Source organism: Penicillium cosmopolitanum (assembly GCF_028827165.1).
Source record: "Penicillium cosmopolitanum strain IBT 29677 chromosome Unknown utg000006l:49.0-5199605.0:1.0-5204138.0, whole genome shotgun sequence".
NCBI lineage: Eukaryota > Fungi > Ascomycota > Eurotiomycetes > Eurotiales > Aspergillaceae > Penicillium > Penicillium cosmopolitanum.
This window is the reverse complement of record NW_026622676.1, coordinates 213,714-232,395: the sequence shown is the minus strand read 5'-3', so window position 1 is coordinate 232,395 and position 18,682 is coordinate 213,714. Positions and strand designations below refer to the sequence as shown.

The 18,682-nt window shown below is 49.2% G+C and overlaps 8 protein-coding genes across 8 annotated transcripts; 5 read left to right on the top strand and 3 right to left on the bottom strand.

Annotated features, from left to right (window-relative positions):
• Positions 1–2,296: 2,296 nt before the first annotated feature.
• On the top strand, positions 2,297–4,212 carry N7509_004597 (dolichyl-P-Glc:Man(9)GlcNAc(2)-PP-dolichol alpha-1,3-glucosyltransferase ALG6; the record flags this gene model as incomplete). The annotated part of the gene is made up of 3 exons (XM_056629234.1): positions 2,297–2,449; positions 2,607–2,761; positions 2,829–4,212. The coding sequence occupies 3 exons, from the start codon at positions 2,297–2,299 to the stop codon at positions 4,210–4,212; spliced, it is 1,692 nt and encodes a 563-aa protein (XP_056488536.1).
• A 382-nt stretch (positions 4,213–4,594) lies between these two features.
• Positions 4,595–5,034, bottom strand: N7509_004596 (copper metallochaperone COX17; the record flags this gene model as incomplete). The annotated part of the gene is made up of 3 exons (XM_056629233.1): positions 4,595–4,735; positions 4,800–4,888; positions 5,007–5,034. The coding sequence occupies 3 exons, from the start codon at positions 5,032–5,034 to the stop codon at positions 4,595–4,597; spliced, it is 258 nt and encodes an 85-aa protein (XP_056488535.1).
• Positions 5,035–5,403: 369 nt separating this feature from the next.
• N7509_004595 (GTPase-activating protein RNA1) lies at positions 5,404–6,670 on the top strand (the record flags this gene model as incomplete). The annotated part of the gene is made up of 2 exons (XM_056629232.1): positions 5,404–6,463; positions 6,513–6,670. 2 exons carry the CDS (start codon positions 5,404–5,406, stop codon positions 6,668–6,670), a joined length of 1,218 nt encoding a protein of 405 aa, XP_056488534.1.
• A 963-nt stretch (positions 6,671–7,633) lies between these two features.
• Positions 7,634–8,917, top strand: N7509_004594 (uncharacterized protein; the record flags this gene model as incomplete). The annotated part of the gene is made up of 3 exons (XM_056629231.1): positions 7,634–7,738; positions 7,826–8,173; positions 8,288–8,917. 3 exons carry the CDS (start codon positions 7,634–7,636, stop codon positions 8,915–8,917), a joined length of 1,083 nt encoding a protein of 360 aa, XP_056488533.1.
• A 201-nt stretch (positions 8,918–9,118) lies between these two features.
• Positions 9,119–9,572, bottom strand: N7509_004593 (uncharacterized protein; the record flags this gene model as incomplete). Its single annotated transcript, XM_056629230.1, has 2 exons — positions 9,119–9,150; positions 9,221–9,572. The coding sequence occupies 2 exons, from the start codon at positions 9,570–9,572 to the stop codon at positions 9,119–9,121; spliced, it is 384 nt and encodes a 127-aa protein (XP_056488532.1).
• Positions 9,573–9,898: 326 nt separating this feature from the next.
• N7509_004592 (transcription elongation factor DST1) lies at positions 9,899–10,813 on the top strand (the record flags this gene model as incomplete). The annotated part of the gene is made up of 1 exon (XM_056629229.1): positions 9,899–10,813. One exon carries the CDS (start codon positions 9,899–9,901, stop codon positions 10,811–10,813), a length of 915 nt encoding a protein of 304 aa, XP_056488531.1.
• Positions 10,814–12,657: 1,844 nt separating this feature from the next.
• On the bottom strand, positions 12,658–14,681 carry N7509_004591 (ABC1 kinase family protein; the record flags this gene model as incomplete). The annotated part of the gene is made up of 2 exons (XM_056629228.1): positions 12,658–13,858; positions 13,933–14,681. 2 exons carry the CDS (start codon positions 14,679–14,681, stop codon positions 12,658–12,660), a joined length of 1,950 nt encoding a protein of 649 aa, XP_056488530.1.
• Positions 14,682–15,103: 422 nt separating this feature from the next.
• On the top strand, positions 15,104–16,256 carry N7509_004590 (MBL fold metallo-hydrolase; the record flags this gene model as incomplete). The annotated part of the gene is made up of 3 exons (XM_056629227.1): positions 15,104–15,337; positions 15,401–15,548; positions 15,616–16,256. 3 exons carry the CDS (start codon positions 15,104–15,106, stop codon positions 16,254–16,256), a joined length of 1,023 nt encoding a protein of 340 aa, XP_056488529.1.
• Between the last annotated feature and the right edge of the window lie 2,426 nt (positions 16,257–18,682).

The following is an 18,682-nucleotide window of genomic DNA, read 5'->3' as shown; positions in this document are numbered from 1 at the left end:
TGGAAGAGCTGGCCTAGCTTGTGAGTACGTGGGCGTTGATAGAGAAGGTACTGGACTTGTGAGAAGCGATGCTGGCGTACAGACTGGGCTTGTAGGCTCTGAGAGAAACGATGCGGGCGTCTGGACTGAGGATGTAGGTGTACAGATTGAGGATGCTGAACTTGTAAGACAGGGCTTCTTAGTAGCTTTCTCGTAAGAAGCTAGAGACAGTAGAGCTTGGATGTTGATGAAGAAATTAAGAAAGATCGTAGTGTCTGTGAAAAGAATTGGTGCTGGTGTCCATGGCTCAGAGGATTGTGACTGTAGAGCTGGGTAAAGAAGTCTTGAAGTGTATTCTCAGGAGAATTGAGAGGCTGTATCTCTAGAGTTGGTTGGACTCTAGCTTGATTTGGCTGAATTTCTGAGTTCTGAATATAAGCTTGGCTTATCTCTTGGAGTGGGGTAAGTGGTGCAGATGTGAACAACGCCTCATCTGCATAGTGTTTGTTAGCTCGCACACGAGGTGTCCAAGTGCCGTATAAGGCCTGTCCTGCTAATTCCTTGATTGAATCAACATTGTTTGGCCTAGAGGATAAGCTAGCAAAATCTTGAATAATATCCAAGGGTATCGTCGAAAGAGATTCTGCAGGAAGCATGAAGACATCACGATATGTACCTTGGCGAACATCATGGCTGGTGATATGTGAGACGTCTAGTCCAGATCGTACAGTCATCTCCCAAGACTATCGTTGTAATTATATAAATCAAGAGTCCGGGCATAGTGTAGACTTCTCAGGTAGTCTTTCTTGCAACCAACCATCAGCGAACGATCATGATGTTTCCAGTTCAACTGTTGTCTTGGGTCACGTAGCATGAGTTCCAATGTCTGGTCCAGGGACTAATGGGAAAGCTGATCGGTTCGGATTGCGAGAATCAATATCCAGGTAACTGGACACATGAAGCGTTCACAGAGATTGGAGAATCAGCGCTGTTCGGAAAATCTTTGATGAGCTTTGAGACAGGCTTTTTGTTGACATCTCGCTAGAAAAAGAAAGTTAGTATTGTAGTATAAGAAAGAAGATCAGCAAAAACATACTTGAGATTTTTCAACCAGCGAAACTTAACCATGCATTCAATATCAGACATCTTTAGCTGTCCTCTGGTCCCATCATAACCACAAGTAATCTGAACTGTCCGGTCACCCCATATCATAAGTAATCTTTATGAGAATTGTCCCCGATGAGCTCGCCAATTCGGGAAATAGAAGCAGCATGAAGAAATAGACCTGTGAGAAACTGTATGTATTTATCCCATGCAATATTCTTCGTCTGAATATTTAGAGTCAGGGCACGTTCAATCATCCGCCGGATGATTGATGCAGATATCCAGTTCTGATGATCAAAGTTCTGATGATCAAGTTTCTTCTGTGTAAAGATAATTCAGAATAGCCAAGGTGAATTCCGTAGTTCAGAATGGCCAAGATAAAAGAGAAAGTAAAAGCAGTGTCTCGTAGCAGAGTATCGGGGCTGAAAAAAAAACACACCCTAGTCTCAAACGAGTAGGAGATACTGCACAAGTTAACCAGCCTCAAAGGCTAAAGAAAGATGTTGACAAGAAAGAAAAGACAGATTGTAAGAGAAGGAGAGGAGAGTAGATAAGGAAGAGAAGAAGAAGAAGAAATAAGGAGGGGGAAGAGAGGGTGATGGCTATGATCGCAGTCCTGAGGAAGGTCCGGTTGGAAGGAGCGGTCGGTCCAGTAGCTGGTGGAATGAATGATACGCGTCTCCTACCCTAAATAATATATAGGCTAACTTGAAACCTATGCAGAATGTATTGAACAAGTATGATTCTAATAACAACTTGAGGTTGAAGCCCCAGCCAAGTTCATGACTTGGGGCTAATTTCAATATAGATTCCCGGTCCCCGTATTTCAGGCAAAAGGCCTGGGCCCCACCAATTCACAGTACGGGTCTAGCCTCTACAACACCGACCTCCCGTTTTGCGTAGTCATTTGAGGAAAAGTATTAAATAAAAGCCCAAACATAACAGAAAAATACTAGAAATATATTGTCATTTATCTCATTTTTCGGATTTATTATTATGGCGATATTAACTAGTTAAAGCGACCCCTTGCTTAGTAATACCCGATTCCGCTCTCCGCTCTCCGGCCTCCGCTTGCTGTGCTTCCGTGCTTCGTATACCGTGGCAGACTATGGTATGAGACAGGTATACCACATTTAACGCTTTCACCCGGCTTTTCCCCGCCGCTATTCAATGGGACTGATCTGATCCGATCTGCTACTTGATCTCCCACACAATGGCCCCTTCCACCCCCTCCTCCCATCGCCCGCGCAAGAAGAGAAAGGTTCCCACCGCGCCGGGATCCAACAACAACTTGATCTTGGATATCGGAGATGGCAAACAGACCCCAGCATTTCCCTCGTCTCGTTCTTATGGGCTGCGCGTGCGGGTGTTTCACAATGGCTGATTCTGCCCCTAACTCTCATGGCTGTCGGTCTCTTCCGATGGGCCGTTGGCTTATGGGGATACTCAGGTGAGCCCAAGCATTCATAGTACCATCAGAAGAAAAGCAGTATGGTATCTAACAATCTCAATTAGGCTTCCAGGTCCCCCCAATGCACGGTGACTTCGAGGCCCAGAGACATTGGATGGAGATTACCACACATCTGCCAATGGCCAGGTGGTATCTCTACGATTTGCAATATTGGGGCCTCGACTACCCCCCATTAACTGCATACCATAGTTGGCTGCTGGGTAAAATGTACGTCCTTCAATTGAGTGATCTCAATGCCCCTCCCTCCATGTTAGTATCCCACTAACTGAATCAGTGGCTCCATCGTTGAGCCTGCTTGGTTTGCATTGGACAAGTCCCGCGGCTTCGAGGACCCGCATTTGAAGGTCTTCATGCGCGCCACCGTCATTGCATCAGAGTACCTCATTTACATCCCCGCCATCGTGAACTTCCTTCGCCGATATACCCGCATGCAGGGTGTACATGCGTGGTCCGCCTCAATTGCCCTCGTTGCGATTCTTCTCCAGCCGGCAACCATCCTCATCGACCATGGTCACTTTCAGTATAATACCGTTATGTTGGGACTGATGGTCGCAAGTTTGGATGCCATTCTTGCGGGCCGCATGCTCTGGGCGTGTCTATTCTTTGTTGGCGCCCTGGGCTTTAAGCAGATGGCGCTCTATTATGCACCGGTCATGTTTGCCTATCTGCTGGGCGTCTGCATCTTCCCCCGGATCCGCATCCTCAGACTCATCAACATCGCCATCATCACCCTCGCCGCTTTTACTTTGCTCTTTGCACCACTCCTGGTTGCTGCAACTAACCCTGAAGCCCGAGCATTGTTTGCGACATCGCCGCAGCCTCCCCTCTTGCAGGCACTCCCTATCTCACTCGACAAGAACACAGCGGCATACGCGATTCTCTTCCAGCTGACGCAGACTATTCACCGTGTGCTCCCCTTCTCCCGCGGAATCTTTGAGGATAAAGTTGCCAACGCCTGGTGTGCCATTCACACATTCTACAAGCTCCACCACTTCGATGTATCCCTACTCCAGCGAGCTTCGCTGGGCGCCACATTGGCTTCGATCGCCATTCCTTGTGGTATCATCTTCCGCCACCCGCGAGCATCTCTTATCCTCCCCGCCTTGTCCTGTGTTTCCTGGGGCTTCTTTCTGTTCTCTTTCCAAGTGCACGAGAAAAGCGTCCTCCTGCCGCTCCTTCCCATGACTCTGTCACTCGCTGGAGATGGCGGTCTTAACAAGGAGAACCGCGCCTGGGTTGGTTGGGCCAATGTCCTTGGCTCGTGGACTATGTATCCACTGCTTAAGCGCGAGGAGCTTCGTGTTCCGTATATTGTGATGACCCTCCTGTGGGCCTACTTGATGGGTCTGCCACCAGTATGTCTGGAGACTTACCGCAGCCGTGCGACATTGGAAGACCCCAATCCGCAATTCGAGCTGCACCTCCTGACCAAGCTCATTCATTTTGCATTCTACCTTGCGATGGTTGGCTGGCATGTTCTTGAGGCATTTGTGCCCACACCTGCCGGCAAGCCAGACATCTGGGTCGTCCTCAACGCACTCATTGGAGCGGGTGGTTTCGGGCTCGCCTATCTCTGGTGCATGTGGAAGTTGATTACCCAGTGCCGCCAGATCGATCTTCAAGTTGCCGAAGAAGAGAGCCGGAAGAAGAAGCAGTGATGGGATGTTGTGTGGTCAGGCTTTTGCGCTTTTCAGTGATACCCAATATATACTACGTGATTGATACCTAGGGAGGAACAAAATGTACTGCTAGCAATGTAGCGATATTTAATACTTTCTTTGCTTCGAGTTCAAGTTCACTGGGCAAGTTCAGGTTCGGTGTGGAGTGTCAAGAGAGATGAGATTGTATTCGTACAGACGCGATTCGGTGATGACAATCACCCATCATTGATCCTGGTATAAAAAAGAACATATCTAGATGCAGTAAAGTATCCACATACAGACATAAAAGAAAGAAAGAAAAAGAAAACTCCATGCCCAAGATGCTGTGATAAAGTGTACATGATATGGTACAGAACGAGATCCATTGCATCAGACCCGTCTAGACTTTGAAACCAAAGCCGGCCATGCAAGTCTTGTACTGATCGATAGTAGACTGGCACTCCTTGGCGGGGTCATCGGACTTGGAGAAGAGCATGCAGTCATCGCGGGCGGTCTTCTCATCCTTGCAGACGCAGCAGGGCTGTATATGTGTATGACAGGGTCAGTCTTTGTGTTTGCGGACGTTGGTTGGTAAGCCGTCGTACCTTGGGCTTGTCGGTCTGGGCTGGCTTCGTCTGGGCCTCTGCAGGGGCGGGGGCGGTTTTTTCTATTGGCAATTTGGTTAGCAATTGGCCTTATTTCACTGCAATGGGTATGTCCATGACCGGTGCGCATTGCGACTAGTAATCCTTGAAATGCGCCGGGTCCTCGGTGACTCCAGATTGGGATTTGTATGGGCGGGTTGGGCTTACCACTGGAAGATCCAAAGAGCCACGACATTTTGAACGAGTGGATAGTAAAGAGTAACGAAAGTCGAGAGAGAAGGGAGAAGGGTTAGATGAGGGATGAGTGATCAAGTATTGACTGATCGGAGTATCGGAGGCAGCATTATTAAGAATTGCGCAGTTGGTGCATTCCGCCCGCCGTGCTAACTTTTTTTGTTATCGGCCAAACAACGTCCAATCTTCTTTGTTGCCCCCCCTCCATCGCCCCTCTTGTCTTCCCCAATTTTTCACTTTTTCTGGGTTTGATCTCTCTTACTCTTAGAATTCCTTTGATCTCTTGGAGCTCCGTCTCATTTCTTATTTCCTTTTCCTATTTCTCCATTCGATCTGCTCGATCCCCCTCCCCTGAACCCACTACCCCGCCATGGCCCCTACTAAGGTCTTCTCCCTCGATGGCAAAAGCCTGAAGCTCGACACTGCCGAAGACATTGAGGCACACATCAAGCCTCTTGTCGAGAGCACCGATTACACCGAGATTCGCCTGGGCGGTAACACCCTCGGCGTGGGTGCTTCCGAGCGTCTCGCCGCTGTCATCGCCACCCAGAAGAGCCTCGAACACGCCGATCTTGCCGATATCTTCACCTCGCGACTCCTGTCCGAAATTCCCCCGGCCCTGAAATCCCTCCTCGACGCCCTCCTTGAGATCCCGTCCGTACACACCGTCAACCTATCCGACAATGCCTTCGGTCTCAACACTCAGGCCCCCCTCGTCGATTTCTTGTCCCGCCACACCCCCCTTCGCCACCTGATCCTGAACAACAACGGTCTTGGCCCCGCCGCTGGTACATTGGTCGCCGATGCTCTGAGCAAACTTGCCGAGCGCAAGGAGGAAGCGCGCAAGGAGGGCAAGGTGGTCGCCCTGCTGGAGAGCATTGTCTGCGGACGTAACCGTCTCGAGAACGGCAGTATGGAGGCCTGGGCCCGCGCCTATGAGAAGCACGCCGCCGGCCTGAAGTCCGTCAAGATGACTCAGAACGGTATCCGCCAGGAGGGTATCTCGCTGCTGCTTAAGAACGGTCTCCGCCACGCCAGCGGCCTGGAGGTCCTGGACCTGCAGGATAACACTTTTACCGTTATGGGTTCCACCGCTTTGGCTAGTGTTTTGGAGGGCTGGCCTTCCCTGCGCGAGCTGGGTGTTGGTGACTGCCTGCTCTCTGCCCGTGGTGGTGTCAAGGTTGCCAAGGCTCTGGCTGCCAACAAGAACCAGAAGATTCAGACTCTTCGTCTCCAGTACAATGAGGTTAAGGCCGACTTCGTGAAGGAGCTTGCTTTTGCTGCTAAGACTGCCCTCCCTAGCCTGCGTCGCGTTGAGCTAAATGGAAACATCTTCTCTGACGATGATGAGAACATTACCGTTCTGCGTGAGCTTCTGGAGGCTCGCCAGGAGGAGCACGGTACTGATGATGACCCTGAGGATAGCTGGGGTGTTGATGAGCTTGATGAGCTCGAAGAGGAAGAGTCCGAAGAGGAAAGTGAGGGCGAGGAGGAGGGAGGAGGAGGAGGAAGAAGAGGAGGAGAAGCCCAAGACTGAGAAGGACATCAAGGATGCTGAGCGTTCTGAGGCAAACGCCCAGAAGATCGAGAAGGCCGTCGATGATCTCGCCGACGCCCTGGGCAAGACTGGCCTGTAGATCATTTGATCTACCTGCCCCCTTCCATATTGAATCCAGAATATTTGTTTATTGACGGATTCTGGAGTCATACCGCCTCTCGCACTAGTCATGCAGGCAGCCCGACACGCGCGAAACCTTAGTCCTGGAGAACAAAATGTCTCCATGGTCTTTGTCTTCCCGCGCAGCTCACGAGCACCCCGACTGACGATACCGACGCTACATCATCAAAAAAATTTCCCCTATCTTCATATACCCTGTTGACGTTGACGATGACGACTGCACATAATCCCTTTCTTTTTCATCCATAACACATGCATAGCCACCTCGAGCTCTGGTTTTCGAAGGAGGATACAAAAAAGGATTTGCTCATAGATGTGAATACAACTGGTCCACCAGGCGACCATCTCTTGCCTAATCAAACAATCTCCACACACGATGATACATGTACTGGCCAGCTCCAAGTAAGCCCTTGTTGATCCAGCGGACCAATCCAGGAACACCCGTTTGATAGCGGAAGGCGAGTTGCCACAGCCGAGTCTATCCCCGAAAGAAGACAAGCTGGATGCCCAAAGCAGAAAGGAGGCGAATATCTCTTTGAGCCCCATTTGCAGGGACTGTAGTGAGGTTTCATTCAAAGCGAAGAGGATATGCTACAGTCCTTGGGGAATATTTTTGGTCTAGTCACACTTTTCACGTCGACCAATATTCCTTTCTTTGTCGAGGGGACTTCAATAGAAATTTGGCCCGACCAATCATCATTCATCCTAAAATGGATATACAGGCATCATCCACGCTTCGATAGCAATACCACTGTTTCATATGTATCATCTTTGATGGCCTTGGGCTGGCATTGATTAAGCTTCCCGGTAGTATACTCACTTGTTTTGGATATCCGGGGAGGGGTCCTTTAAATTGTCTTTTAAAGGAAGCACGCTTCCACTTAGACATACAGCTACTGCTAAATCAGAATCGAGGCTCAAAATGGGTTTTCATCGTAACCCTCTTCTCACGCTGGCCTATTTGCTCGGTCTTTTGCTGGATCCTGTTGCTGCCACCGTCACAGCTGGATCCTTTCAAGGAAACAATGTATGTCCTGCTAGTGACTATCTTCAACAGAATCATCGATTTTTTTTTTATCGAGCTAAGAGCTGACCATGTCATTATTCTCGATAGTACACGACCCTCCACGCCCGCGATATATCTCCTTACCAACCAGATGCCATCACTGGTATTTGCTACACCTACGTTGTCCAAGCACACGACTCTGGCAACTGCAAAAGGATCGCCGAAACCACCTGCATCACAGTGGATGATATAGAAAAGTACAACAAAAACATCTGGCTGTGGAGGGGGTGCAAAAAGATTATGCAGGGAGATTTCATCTGTCTCGGTCCTGGGGCTATTCCGATGCCAGTTGCGCTTCCGAATGCTAAGTGTGGTCCACAAGTTGTTGGAACTGGGAGACCGGCTAATATGGGCGATCTCGCGAGTTTGAACCCGTGTCCGTCGAAGGATGAATGCGTAAGTTTTCGTTCGTTCGTTCGTTCTTTGATTCTTGTTTTCGTCTTTCTGCTTTCAGGTATTTTCAATGTTGATATTTCGAGTTGGCCTTGCTGATAACGCTTTTCTTGACAGTGTCAAGGCACTACCGGTGGATGTACTTCTACTAGCCTCAAACAGTGCAAGGATAGCTATTATTGTATTCAGAACTGCGTGGATAATCCGAAAAGCACGACTAGTACTACAACGAAAAAGAAGAGAGCCACGACCAGTACCACTACGACCACCACTGCTACAACGACGACAAAGAAAGGACCCCAGACTAGAACCACTACATCTAAACCTCGCGAGAAAACGTGGAGCGTAACCATCTACCAGGGCAGGGACTGTGAAGCAGATGACGGCAATTATGCCCTTGTAGAGGGATACACAACCGGCTGGTCTGAATGCATTGACATTAACTCGGATTTCAAGTCTGATATGGGATCGGGTAAGACCTCTTGTCGGCTGTTCATCGACGGGGGGTACAACTGGACATCCTGTGATCATTGGGACCTGCTGAAGCCCGGTTCGTGGTATGTTCAGCAGGGGCTCTGTGATGTTTATACCGATGGAAATTGTGGATCTGGCAGTGGCCGGATTAGCTCAGATATCCTCGGTTGTCAGGATAAGAATACGCTGGCTTTTGGGCCGGAGAAGTTTGGGTCTCTTATGTGCAAGAATGCTGCTTCAAGGGTACTGTATTCATGGTGTCGATCAGTCTGATGAACAGACTATTACATATTCTCTTGTATTTTATTTTTAATTAATTTTATCGCTTTAAGTTCGTCTTTTGGCCATTCACGTATAGCAGATACTACTATTAGTACTCTTAATATCCCTCGCTTGGACGAGCAAGCCAACTTGAACAATGAAAGGAGTGAGTAGGAATATCTAAAATGAAGAAAATAAAATCCCGAATCAAAGTTATCCACGTGCGTAATTTACATCCTTGGGTACTGTTGTAACTTGTTGTAATTATTGCATTTATGTTGTAGTTGTAGTTGTAGTTGTAGTTAGGTTGTATACTTCCAGTTAGATGTCCGAATCGGGCAATCACGTCTTGGCATTCAACCTCGAAGCTTCGCAGCTTCTGCCGGCTTTCCATGTTGCCCTCATTTCTCCCTTCGCCCTCCAACATCTTCCCCCTCAACTCTCTCTCCTCCTGCTCTCGACTGAATTCGCCCTCACAGCCCGTCCATCGGTATTGGCTGTGGCCCTGGAGTAAGTGACCGCGTGACCCCTCCCATTCACCACCATCCCCCATATACCGCACCATGCCGGTCGCAAGATGCATTTGAGCCGGCGCATTGGGGTGAGGATGCTCGGAAACCTTCCTCTCGCTGTCTGAGGGGAATATTCGATGTTTCGTGGTAACCATGTGCGATTCGAGATGTGGGTGACTTGCCATTGCAAAGTCACTCACGGGAAGCAAGGCAAAGAAAACTATGCTCAATCACCATCTAGAGCACCATACCTGCTCTGCGGTGGCCAGTTGAGCACTGAACTCCTAATCCTTGGTCTTCCTAAGCACTGGGTCTCCAGGAGACGCCGCGAAAAGACTCTTTTCGCAACCATCAATGCGCAGCCTGCTAACTTTGGTTTTGTTACAGACTACAACGCAAAACGAATCCATCCTCATCCAACTGCTCAGTTTCTCAGTTCTCGTATTGATATATTCCCTACGACCCCCACCAACCCGCGGCCATGGATGCCAAAGAAATCGAGACCAAGGCCAAGGCCCTGACCAAGGCAGCCGCGGCAGATGAGCCAACCTCCACGATGATCGGGATGCTGAAGGAACTGCAAACAGGAGTGCGCGCATCAGAAAGCCTCTTACGATCGACTCGCATCGGTATCATAGTCAACAAGCTCAAAACATCAAAAACCCCCGAAGTCGCGCGACTAGCTAGCGAGATCGTTTCGAGATGGCGCACCGAAGTCAACAAGCAAAAGCAAGCCGGTGGATCAGCAGCCAGTCGAGCCTCCAGCTCTCCTCGTCCGGCTCAAAACGGCAGCACCGGCGCATCCACACCCGCAGGGACTACCCCGACTGATAAGACATCGAAGCTGTCCGTTCCACCAGACAAGCGCACATGGAAGGCGGATAAGGTGGACACCAACGTAACCACGAGCAAGGTCCGCGACAGCTGCATCGGTCTTATGTATGACGGTCTGTGTCTGGGGTCGACCGAGTCGCCTAAGGATGTTTTGAAAAAGGCCATTTCTGTGGAGGGCGCTGCATACGATGCTCTCGGACCAGATACCAAGGAGGCATATCGCACGAAGATGCGCAGTCTGTTCCAGAACTTGAAAAACAAGAACAATGTCAGCCTGCGGAAGCGCGTACTTGAAGGCGACATCAAGCCTGATTATTTTATTCGCATGACGTCCGATGAACTGCGCTCTGATGCGCAACGTGAGGCGGATGAGAAGATCAAAAAGATGAATATGAACAACGCCATGGTTGCTCAGGGCGAGAAGTCGATCAGTACCAGTTTGCAGTGCGGCAAGTGCGGCCAGCGAAAGGTCACCTACACCGAAGCCCAGACTCGCGCTGCTGATGAACCGATGACTTTGTTCTGCACGTGCTTGAATTGCGGCAAGTCCTGGAAGCAGTGAGAGATTGCGCGAGGTTGTGACGTCGATGTGATCTACGGATCAAAATTGAAACGCGGTCGTGTGGAAAAGACAAATGTATCATTGTATTGGGGCTCGGTGTTTCTTTTTCTTGATTTGCTGCGTTTCTTTGGGGCCTAGCTAGGCTCTTTTTCTCAATTTTCAGTTCTTTTTTTCTTCCGCCTTTTTCCTTAACTTATGGTTTCCGCCCTTGATTCATGGCTTTTCACGCCGAAATGGAGTTTTGTTGGAATTTGGAGGTGATCCGGAGGGAATGATGGATGGGCGGGTTCCAAGTTGTCCATGATGGCGAAATCAATACACGAAGTCGAGATGATGGAGGGTTTCAGTCGTCAATGGGTGCATTGAATGGCTTATCACGAAGGAATATCTTTTCCTCTATTCCAAGGTTCTTATTAAAGAAATCAAATGGAAACGAATGTCATGTTTTAAGACACTAGTACTATCCAACCCTTCTCCAGGGTTTAGGCTAACAGGACCACTCACCTGAAAGTTGAACTTGAAGTACTACATAGTACTAGGTAGTACTAGTAGTAACGGAACCTCCAAATTTCACAATAAATACCCTCTAATCTACTAACCTTGGAATCGTTCCAATGCCCAAGGGGGTGAGCAAATGCCAGTGGCTAATATACGGACAGATTTGTCTTCAAGTCCCATTTAATCAAGAAGTACTATCCAATTTATCTTCAATGTTTAACATTACTATATTATTTGATATAAAAGGCCCCGCAAACATCCTATTCTGTGGGGCATCATGGCAATATAAGGTAACCATCCATCGGATGTAATTGATGACGTCGATCTTCAACTTGAACATCAACCAGGACTCCCGAAATAATACAAGGCTTACCTCGGGCACCAAACCCATCAATCAACCTTCAATTTGAACCAGAAACAAAAACAAGGAAATGGCATCAAGAAAATCCCTCACAGACGCAGTCAACACCTTCCTGCAAGCTATAAAAACCACCCCCCCTCTCAACAACCAAAATCCTCCAAGCATTCACCAAAAGCCCAGTACCTCTAATCTACGAGCATGGGCTACCACAACTAGCCCCATTTCTGGGCCGCCGATTCACAGGGCCCGAGGGTGTGATACATTACTTCGAGTTGCTTGGCGAAACGCTCTCGATCGAGGAGATGAAGTTTGAAGATGAGGGGGACTGGGTGGTGGACGACTCTTCTTCGGCGGTTGTTTTGAGAGGGCAGGGAAGGTTTTGTTGGAAAGGGACTGGTCAGGTTTGGGATGAGACTTTTATTTATCGGGTTGCTCTTGGGGTGGAGGGAGGTGGGGATGGGGAGATGAAGGTTTGTGAGTATCGAATTTGGGCGGATACTGGGGCTGCGTATCTTGCTAGGTGTGGGCAGTTGGAGGAGGTTTTTGATGAGGATAGGGATAGGGACAGTGATGGGAAAGGGCGACGTCAGAATGCGCTTGGGAATGGGCTGAATGTGTATGGCAGTTGTGGTTGAAGTGAAGGGTCAAAAAAACTGCGGAGCCGGGCTACGGAAACTGGTGATAGTGTCATATTTTCGCGAGGCAAAACACATTGGAGATTTTTCTATCTTCTAAAAAGCGAGTTCTTTTCTTATGTTACACTCTTCCAAGGCAATTAACCAACGTAAGTCTATGCCAGGACGGATCGCCGAAAGCCGAAGGAGCAAGAGAAGCTGGTCACAAGACCCGTTCAGGTCAAGAGAAATTCATATCTCGCCGAGATGTGAAAGGTTGAATATGAGAGGCGAAGTTGAAAGGTAAAAGGTGAGAGATGAGAGATAAGAGATGAGAGGTAAGAGGTAAGGGTTGAAAATACACGGGAATATCATCCCTCAAAGATGTTCTGGTTCAGTTCGACCCCCATATCCTTGGCCATGCCTTGCATTTGAGCCTCAATGGCATCTTCCATCCCCCCACCAAGATGCAAGAACTGTCGGATCTTGGTGAACCAGAAGAAAATGTCACTTGTAAACAAAACAAAGCGGAAGACCATATGCCGGCCAAGATTGCGGATCTTTTCTGGCAAAGATAGATCGGGAGATTCGACCAGTGCCCGTGAGGCCCAAGTTCCGGTAATCTTGACACGATTAACCGGCGAGCCAAGGAACTGGTTGTTCGCCTGAACGATGCGCAGATTGCGGCCAATGAAGATCAACTCCTGCGGCCATTTTGTCTCGTCGCCAAGAATGTCACGAATGGCCTTGCGTGCAGCCTGCTGCATCTCGTAGGAACGTTGAGCTCGTTCAGACTTGCTCAATCCCTCCAGGCCGCGCTGGGTCGACAGGTCACCGCCGCGGTAAGGGCGCATCAGAGTTGCCGAGGCGAAGACATCGGTGTTTTTAACTCCCCATTTCTGGACAATCTCACCCAGGGTATCGTTGTCGAAGGTGAGCATGGCCTTCCAGAGACGTGCGTACTGGTTTCGGAAATCAGGGTCCATGTGAATGTACAAGCCGTGGTCAATGAGAACCAGCTCCGGTTGACCAGATGGCTTTCGACGGATGAAGATATTGCCTGGGTGAGGATCACAGTGTACCAATCCCCAGAGGAACATTTGGGCAGAAAACAGGTCAACCATGGTCGTCATCACATCCTTGAGGGATAGTCCCAGCCCACCGCGGTCGTTCTGGCCTCGCCAGTGGTTGCGCTCCGGTTTGACCTTTGACAGCCTTGGATCCATAGGGGCAGCAGCGCTTGCTGGGGGATCCATTGGTGTTCCGTGACAACCAGGGCTACCCTGGCGCCAACCGCCACGCCATGTGCGAGTAATGGCATCTTTGTCCCAAAGCCGTACACCTTCAATCCATTCAGCGGTCATGACTCGGTGTGAGCTCAGCTCACGGAACACCTTTGGGATGTAGACACGGTTCCGTAAGCGAGGTTCTCCGGCAACGAGCCGCGCCATCTGCTCTGAATTATCGGCTTCATTGAGAAAGTCCGTCTCGAGGGACAATCGCTCGCTGATGTAGGGTACCAAGCTGTAGAAGGGGATATCGAATAGTTTGCTGTAGATCCAAGTCACGGTTCTATCGAGGGAAGTTAGCCCAGATTCGGAGACTCTCATATCGCCCGGCGCCTTTCCTTCAAAGGCAGCACTCACTTGAAAGCGAACAGGTCCCAGGCCAGCTGCTGTACAATCTCCCGTTTCTGGATCTTAATTGCAACCTCCCGACCATCCTGCAGACGAGCCCAGTGTACCTGAGCGACACTGGCACTGGCACGAGCCTTGCGCTCCATGACACCTTTATCCGGCTCCCCAGTGAAGGAGATTCCAAAGACCTCTTCGGGGGACTTGCCGAATCCCTCCCGAATGACCCTCTCCACGTCTTTCCAGTCATTTTGCGGCGCGTCGTCGAACATGCGAGAGAACATCTGTTGGAACTCGGGCGGTAAGATGGCCGATTGCATTGCGATCGCTTGACCCATCTTTAGGTAGAGCCCACCATTGTGACGTAACAGATCGGATAGGCGCTCGGCGTTCCGGCCATGAACCGAATTGATGGATTTTGCCAGCGGCGGATTTGGTCTGAAATTAATCTTGTAATCAAGAGCGACGAGAAGGCCGAGGGAGAAGGTCCGAGCCGTTCGAGTCAGAGAGGATGCGTAGAACTGGTTGTCGATGCCGTAGATGACACCGGCCGTGAGGGATGTATAGAATAGCCGTCGCAGCCATTTGCGAGTCCTTTTGTATTCTTTGGCCGCAGTTGGTTTTCCCAGGGATGCGGGTGATGGTGGAACAAAGGGCTGATAGCTGCCTGCGTGGACATGTCGAAGAAGCGACGGGCGGGGCTGGGGGAGGCGTGATGCGACAGTTGGCCGCAACGAGCGAAGGAGTGTGGCGTGCGCCATTGTAGTCGCAGACAATCAGCTATTATCAGCGCATATCTGAGGAAGAGAAGGAGGAGATAGTGACAAGAGTTTAAGAGGGAAAGAAAGAAGAGAAGTCAAAGAGAAGTCAAAAGGACGTCGGGAATTGCAAACCGGAGTCGGAGATAAGATTAGCGCCTTCCGTCATCACGAGACCGAACTCCGCGGACTACAACCACTTCCTCTAGTAAAGTACTCTGGTACCCTACGCTTGCACTACTCTGCCTATTCTAGGCTATTGCTATTTCAGCTTAGTTCCAGAAGCTGACAACCATATTGTCTCACGTCAGCCTCGCACTCATTGCCGTTCGTGGGGGCGAGTATATACATAAAACACCCCACATTGACTCCATCTCCCCTACTACACACTAATCCTAACCATCTTTCTATACTCCATCTCGGTCATGGATGAGCTGAACTTAAATCTCCAGGAGGTCGACTCTCTTGAGGCAATCGTGATCGTGGACAATGAGCTGGATCCGATGTCCCCTCCAGCTCCAGATACTGTTCAAATCGTGGGAAACTTAGGACAGATCGCGTTGAGATCAGATAACGATTTGACCGATCGAGGTGGTGCTTCCAAAGAAATGCGAATGGAAGATATATGCTGCTCTGCGCATGGTCTCTCTATATTAGTGGTGAGATTAAACAATCCTCCAAACTCCCTCCGCACGAGGAATCATCCCACTGATATGATACAGACAGCTACCAAGGGTGACCAGAAACACTCGGTCCTTTTCGATGTTGGGCCAGAGGAAGATGTCTGGGAAAGAAATGTCAATCGGCTACGTCCCAATCTCTCCTCCATCGAAGTCATCCAACTCTCGCATTGGCATAGAGATCACTCAGGTTGGTTATTCGTCCATATGCTCCAACATTCTCGACTACATGGCCGTTGGATTAATATGAAATGCAGGCGGCCTATTAAGAGCAATCAAAATGATCAGAGAATCCCGCTCAGACGACCTTGTCGTGGACGTACATCCAGACCGACCAGTCTATCGAGGAATTGCTCTGCCAGAAACTATCATCTCCCTCCAGGCCGACCCAACCTTTGAGGAAATCCAAAAAAGCGGCGCAGTACTACAAAAGCATGACGAAGCCCACACGGTACTCGACGATTTCTTCCTAATCTCGGGAGAAATTCCTCGAATCACCCCATACGAGACCGGCCTCCGGAACGCAGTCCGCTACGATCCAGAAGAGAAAGACTGGTTCTCAGACGAACTTATCACGGACGAGCGCTTCCTCGCATGCAATCTCAAAGGCAAAGGACTTGTTGTATTCACCGGCTGCAGCCATGCCGGCGTGGTGAACACAGCAAAGAACGCAGTCCAACTCGGCGGCGGCGCACCACTTCACTGCGTCGTGGGTGGGTATCATCTCTCCATGAGCGAACCGGCGCAGGTACAGAGTACAGTGACCGATCTGAAACGACTGGACCCTGCGGTTCTCATGCCAGGGCACTGCACAGGCTGGCGGGCGAAATTCGCCATTGAGAAGCATATGCCCGGCACCATGGTTCCTTGCACGGTGGGGACAAAGATTATATTTTAGACATTACAGTACAATCATGTAATGTTCTTCTTGTTCCACATATGTGCAGACAGTATCAGTCGAGGACTTGAAACCGGATCTTGATAACCCTTGCATCTTCATGGTTCCACGTGGGTATGAAGGGACCGACGTGAAGTTGCATGGCACTTGTTGCTACGGGCAACTCAACATTCTATCCAGGGGCTGTTTCACTATCGGTCGGCTAATTTTTCTTTTTTTTCTTCGTTCATCTGACATCATCTGATCCTTGCTGCGTTCTTGTTACACGATCGGAATTATGTTAGAGTAGGCGAAAGGGAGAGGGTGCGCATGTTGCGGCTGTAGTCGTGGCGTAGTATAAGTGTGAGGTACATTCGGTGTAGGTGCCCAGTGGGGTGATTCAATCTAAGATAATCTTCAACGAATAGTACATATTTCATAGTGTTGCTGTAGCTCCATACTAGGTCATTTGGAAGGCTGTAAAATGAATTTGAATGGGCTACCATATTGACTGAAACTTGATGCCTAGTTGGACTACTGGGCTCATAAGGTACTACACTACTACTGATACTACTAAGATTGATATAAAAATACAGTATCTTCATGAATACCATTGCCGCAATCGATACTAGTAGGTTTCGGTGCCATGGATGACAATTATTCATCAGCCTTACAGGGCTTAATACTACTACTAGTAGATGTTGCGGTGAGTAGGTAGTTGTGCATCTCGCAAAAATATATATGCCACTATCCCGAAGTGCACCCACCACTGGCACTGCTCCAGAGCTCTACTAGTACTAGTAGTAGATCACTGCATATATATAGTATGAAAGCTAACAAAAATTTATTCAATTGTATCACAGATGTCTTGTACTAGGTAATCGTAGTAGTAACTGTGTGAAAACCAGTAGTTAGTAACAACCTTTTAGTAGAATCATATGCCATGATGAATTTCTCAATTCTTCCGTACAACCTGTGAGTTCAAGCTGCGAGCAACATCGCTGTGCACTGGCACTTGATACCTACTACTACCAATATTGGTCCTACTAGTAGCAGGTACTGATCCAGATCTATCATACAAGTACTTGGGAACTACTACCAGATCTACTCAGAAAAACCCACCAGTATACCACTATGATCACTCATTTCCAAGGTTAAGAGCTCGGCAACACTCAAAACTCATCACGACCCTCCAGGGCGATACATCCAAAACCACCCGAGACCATGCATGCGATGCGCAGCAATAACCTCAAAATTAGACCTTCAAGCCAAGTCCCTCAACACGAGGCAGCCGCCACGTCCATCAAACTAGCAAACCTACTCACAACATCATCATCAACACCTTCACTGGAGCCTTTGAATCTAAGCCTGAACTCTACAACGCAGAACCAAGGAGCCAAGGGCAAGAAAAATTATCGTGATGCATCGCAGGCTACACAATACAGTGTACAGCCCCCGCCAAGAAACCGATCAACATGCAAACCGGCCACGGCCAAGTAGGCATTATCGAAAAGATATCCCTTGCACAGAGTCTCGGTATCTCGGCGCTCTCCCCCTCCACCCCACGATTGACAGGCTACGGAGGGGGTATCTGGCTACATGTAGACTAGTAAGACCGCGAAGGATTGACATGGAGAATGAAACGGAAGGGGGTTACAGCGCAGAGGGCCCGCCGAGAGGAAAATGAATGTTTGCCAAGACGATAATGCGGGAGGGATGCACGGCGGTCTCTTGGCGGGGAGTTCAGGGGGGAGGGGCGGTGCTTTTCATTTTTAGGCGATCAAGGGGGGGAAGATGCCAAGTACGGAATAGAGGGGAGGGAGAGAAAAAGCGCTCTCCATGCAAAGTGAAACTAATCTTTATCGGATTTTGCGTTGTTCCAAGACTTCTCAAGGTTTTTTTTTTGGATGGAGGCCAAGATGCTGCAACGAAGATCATCGGGGCTGGTTGTGTCAGGACATTGGCGCGGCGCCAAGGAAGGATTGACTGGAGAGAATGATGAATCGGAGGGATGATGTGCAGGAGAAGGTCGATTTTGGTTTTTGGGCGGATGCTCGGGTCGATCTTGGAGTGAGGTGGTAATAGTCATGGGTCATTGTTACTTCTGGACAGAGTAGTACTGCGGCAATAGTCAGATGAGTCTCGGCGTGATTGGCTTTTGTGTACATAGTACAGCGCTCCGAATAGTACATAATTCTCTTCTTATCTTTAACTCTGATTCCGATTCTAATTTTCTTGCCATTCTCTAGTTCCCCGGCGCCAAGTCCCGGTTCCAATTGTTTACATCGTTAGTTTACTCCGCACTATTCAATTTTATAGATCCCCCGTTTGGGACGCGAGATAAGGAGCAAGGAACCGTCGATCGCACACTTTTCTTGGGGTTCTTGGAGCCATAAACGCTTACCATTGGATCCAGAATGACGCCGAGATTTTGTCGGCCAAGACTG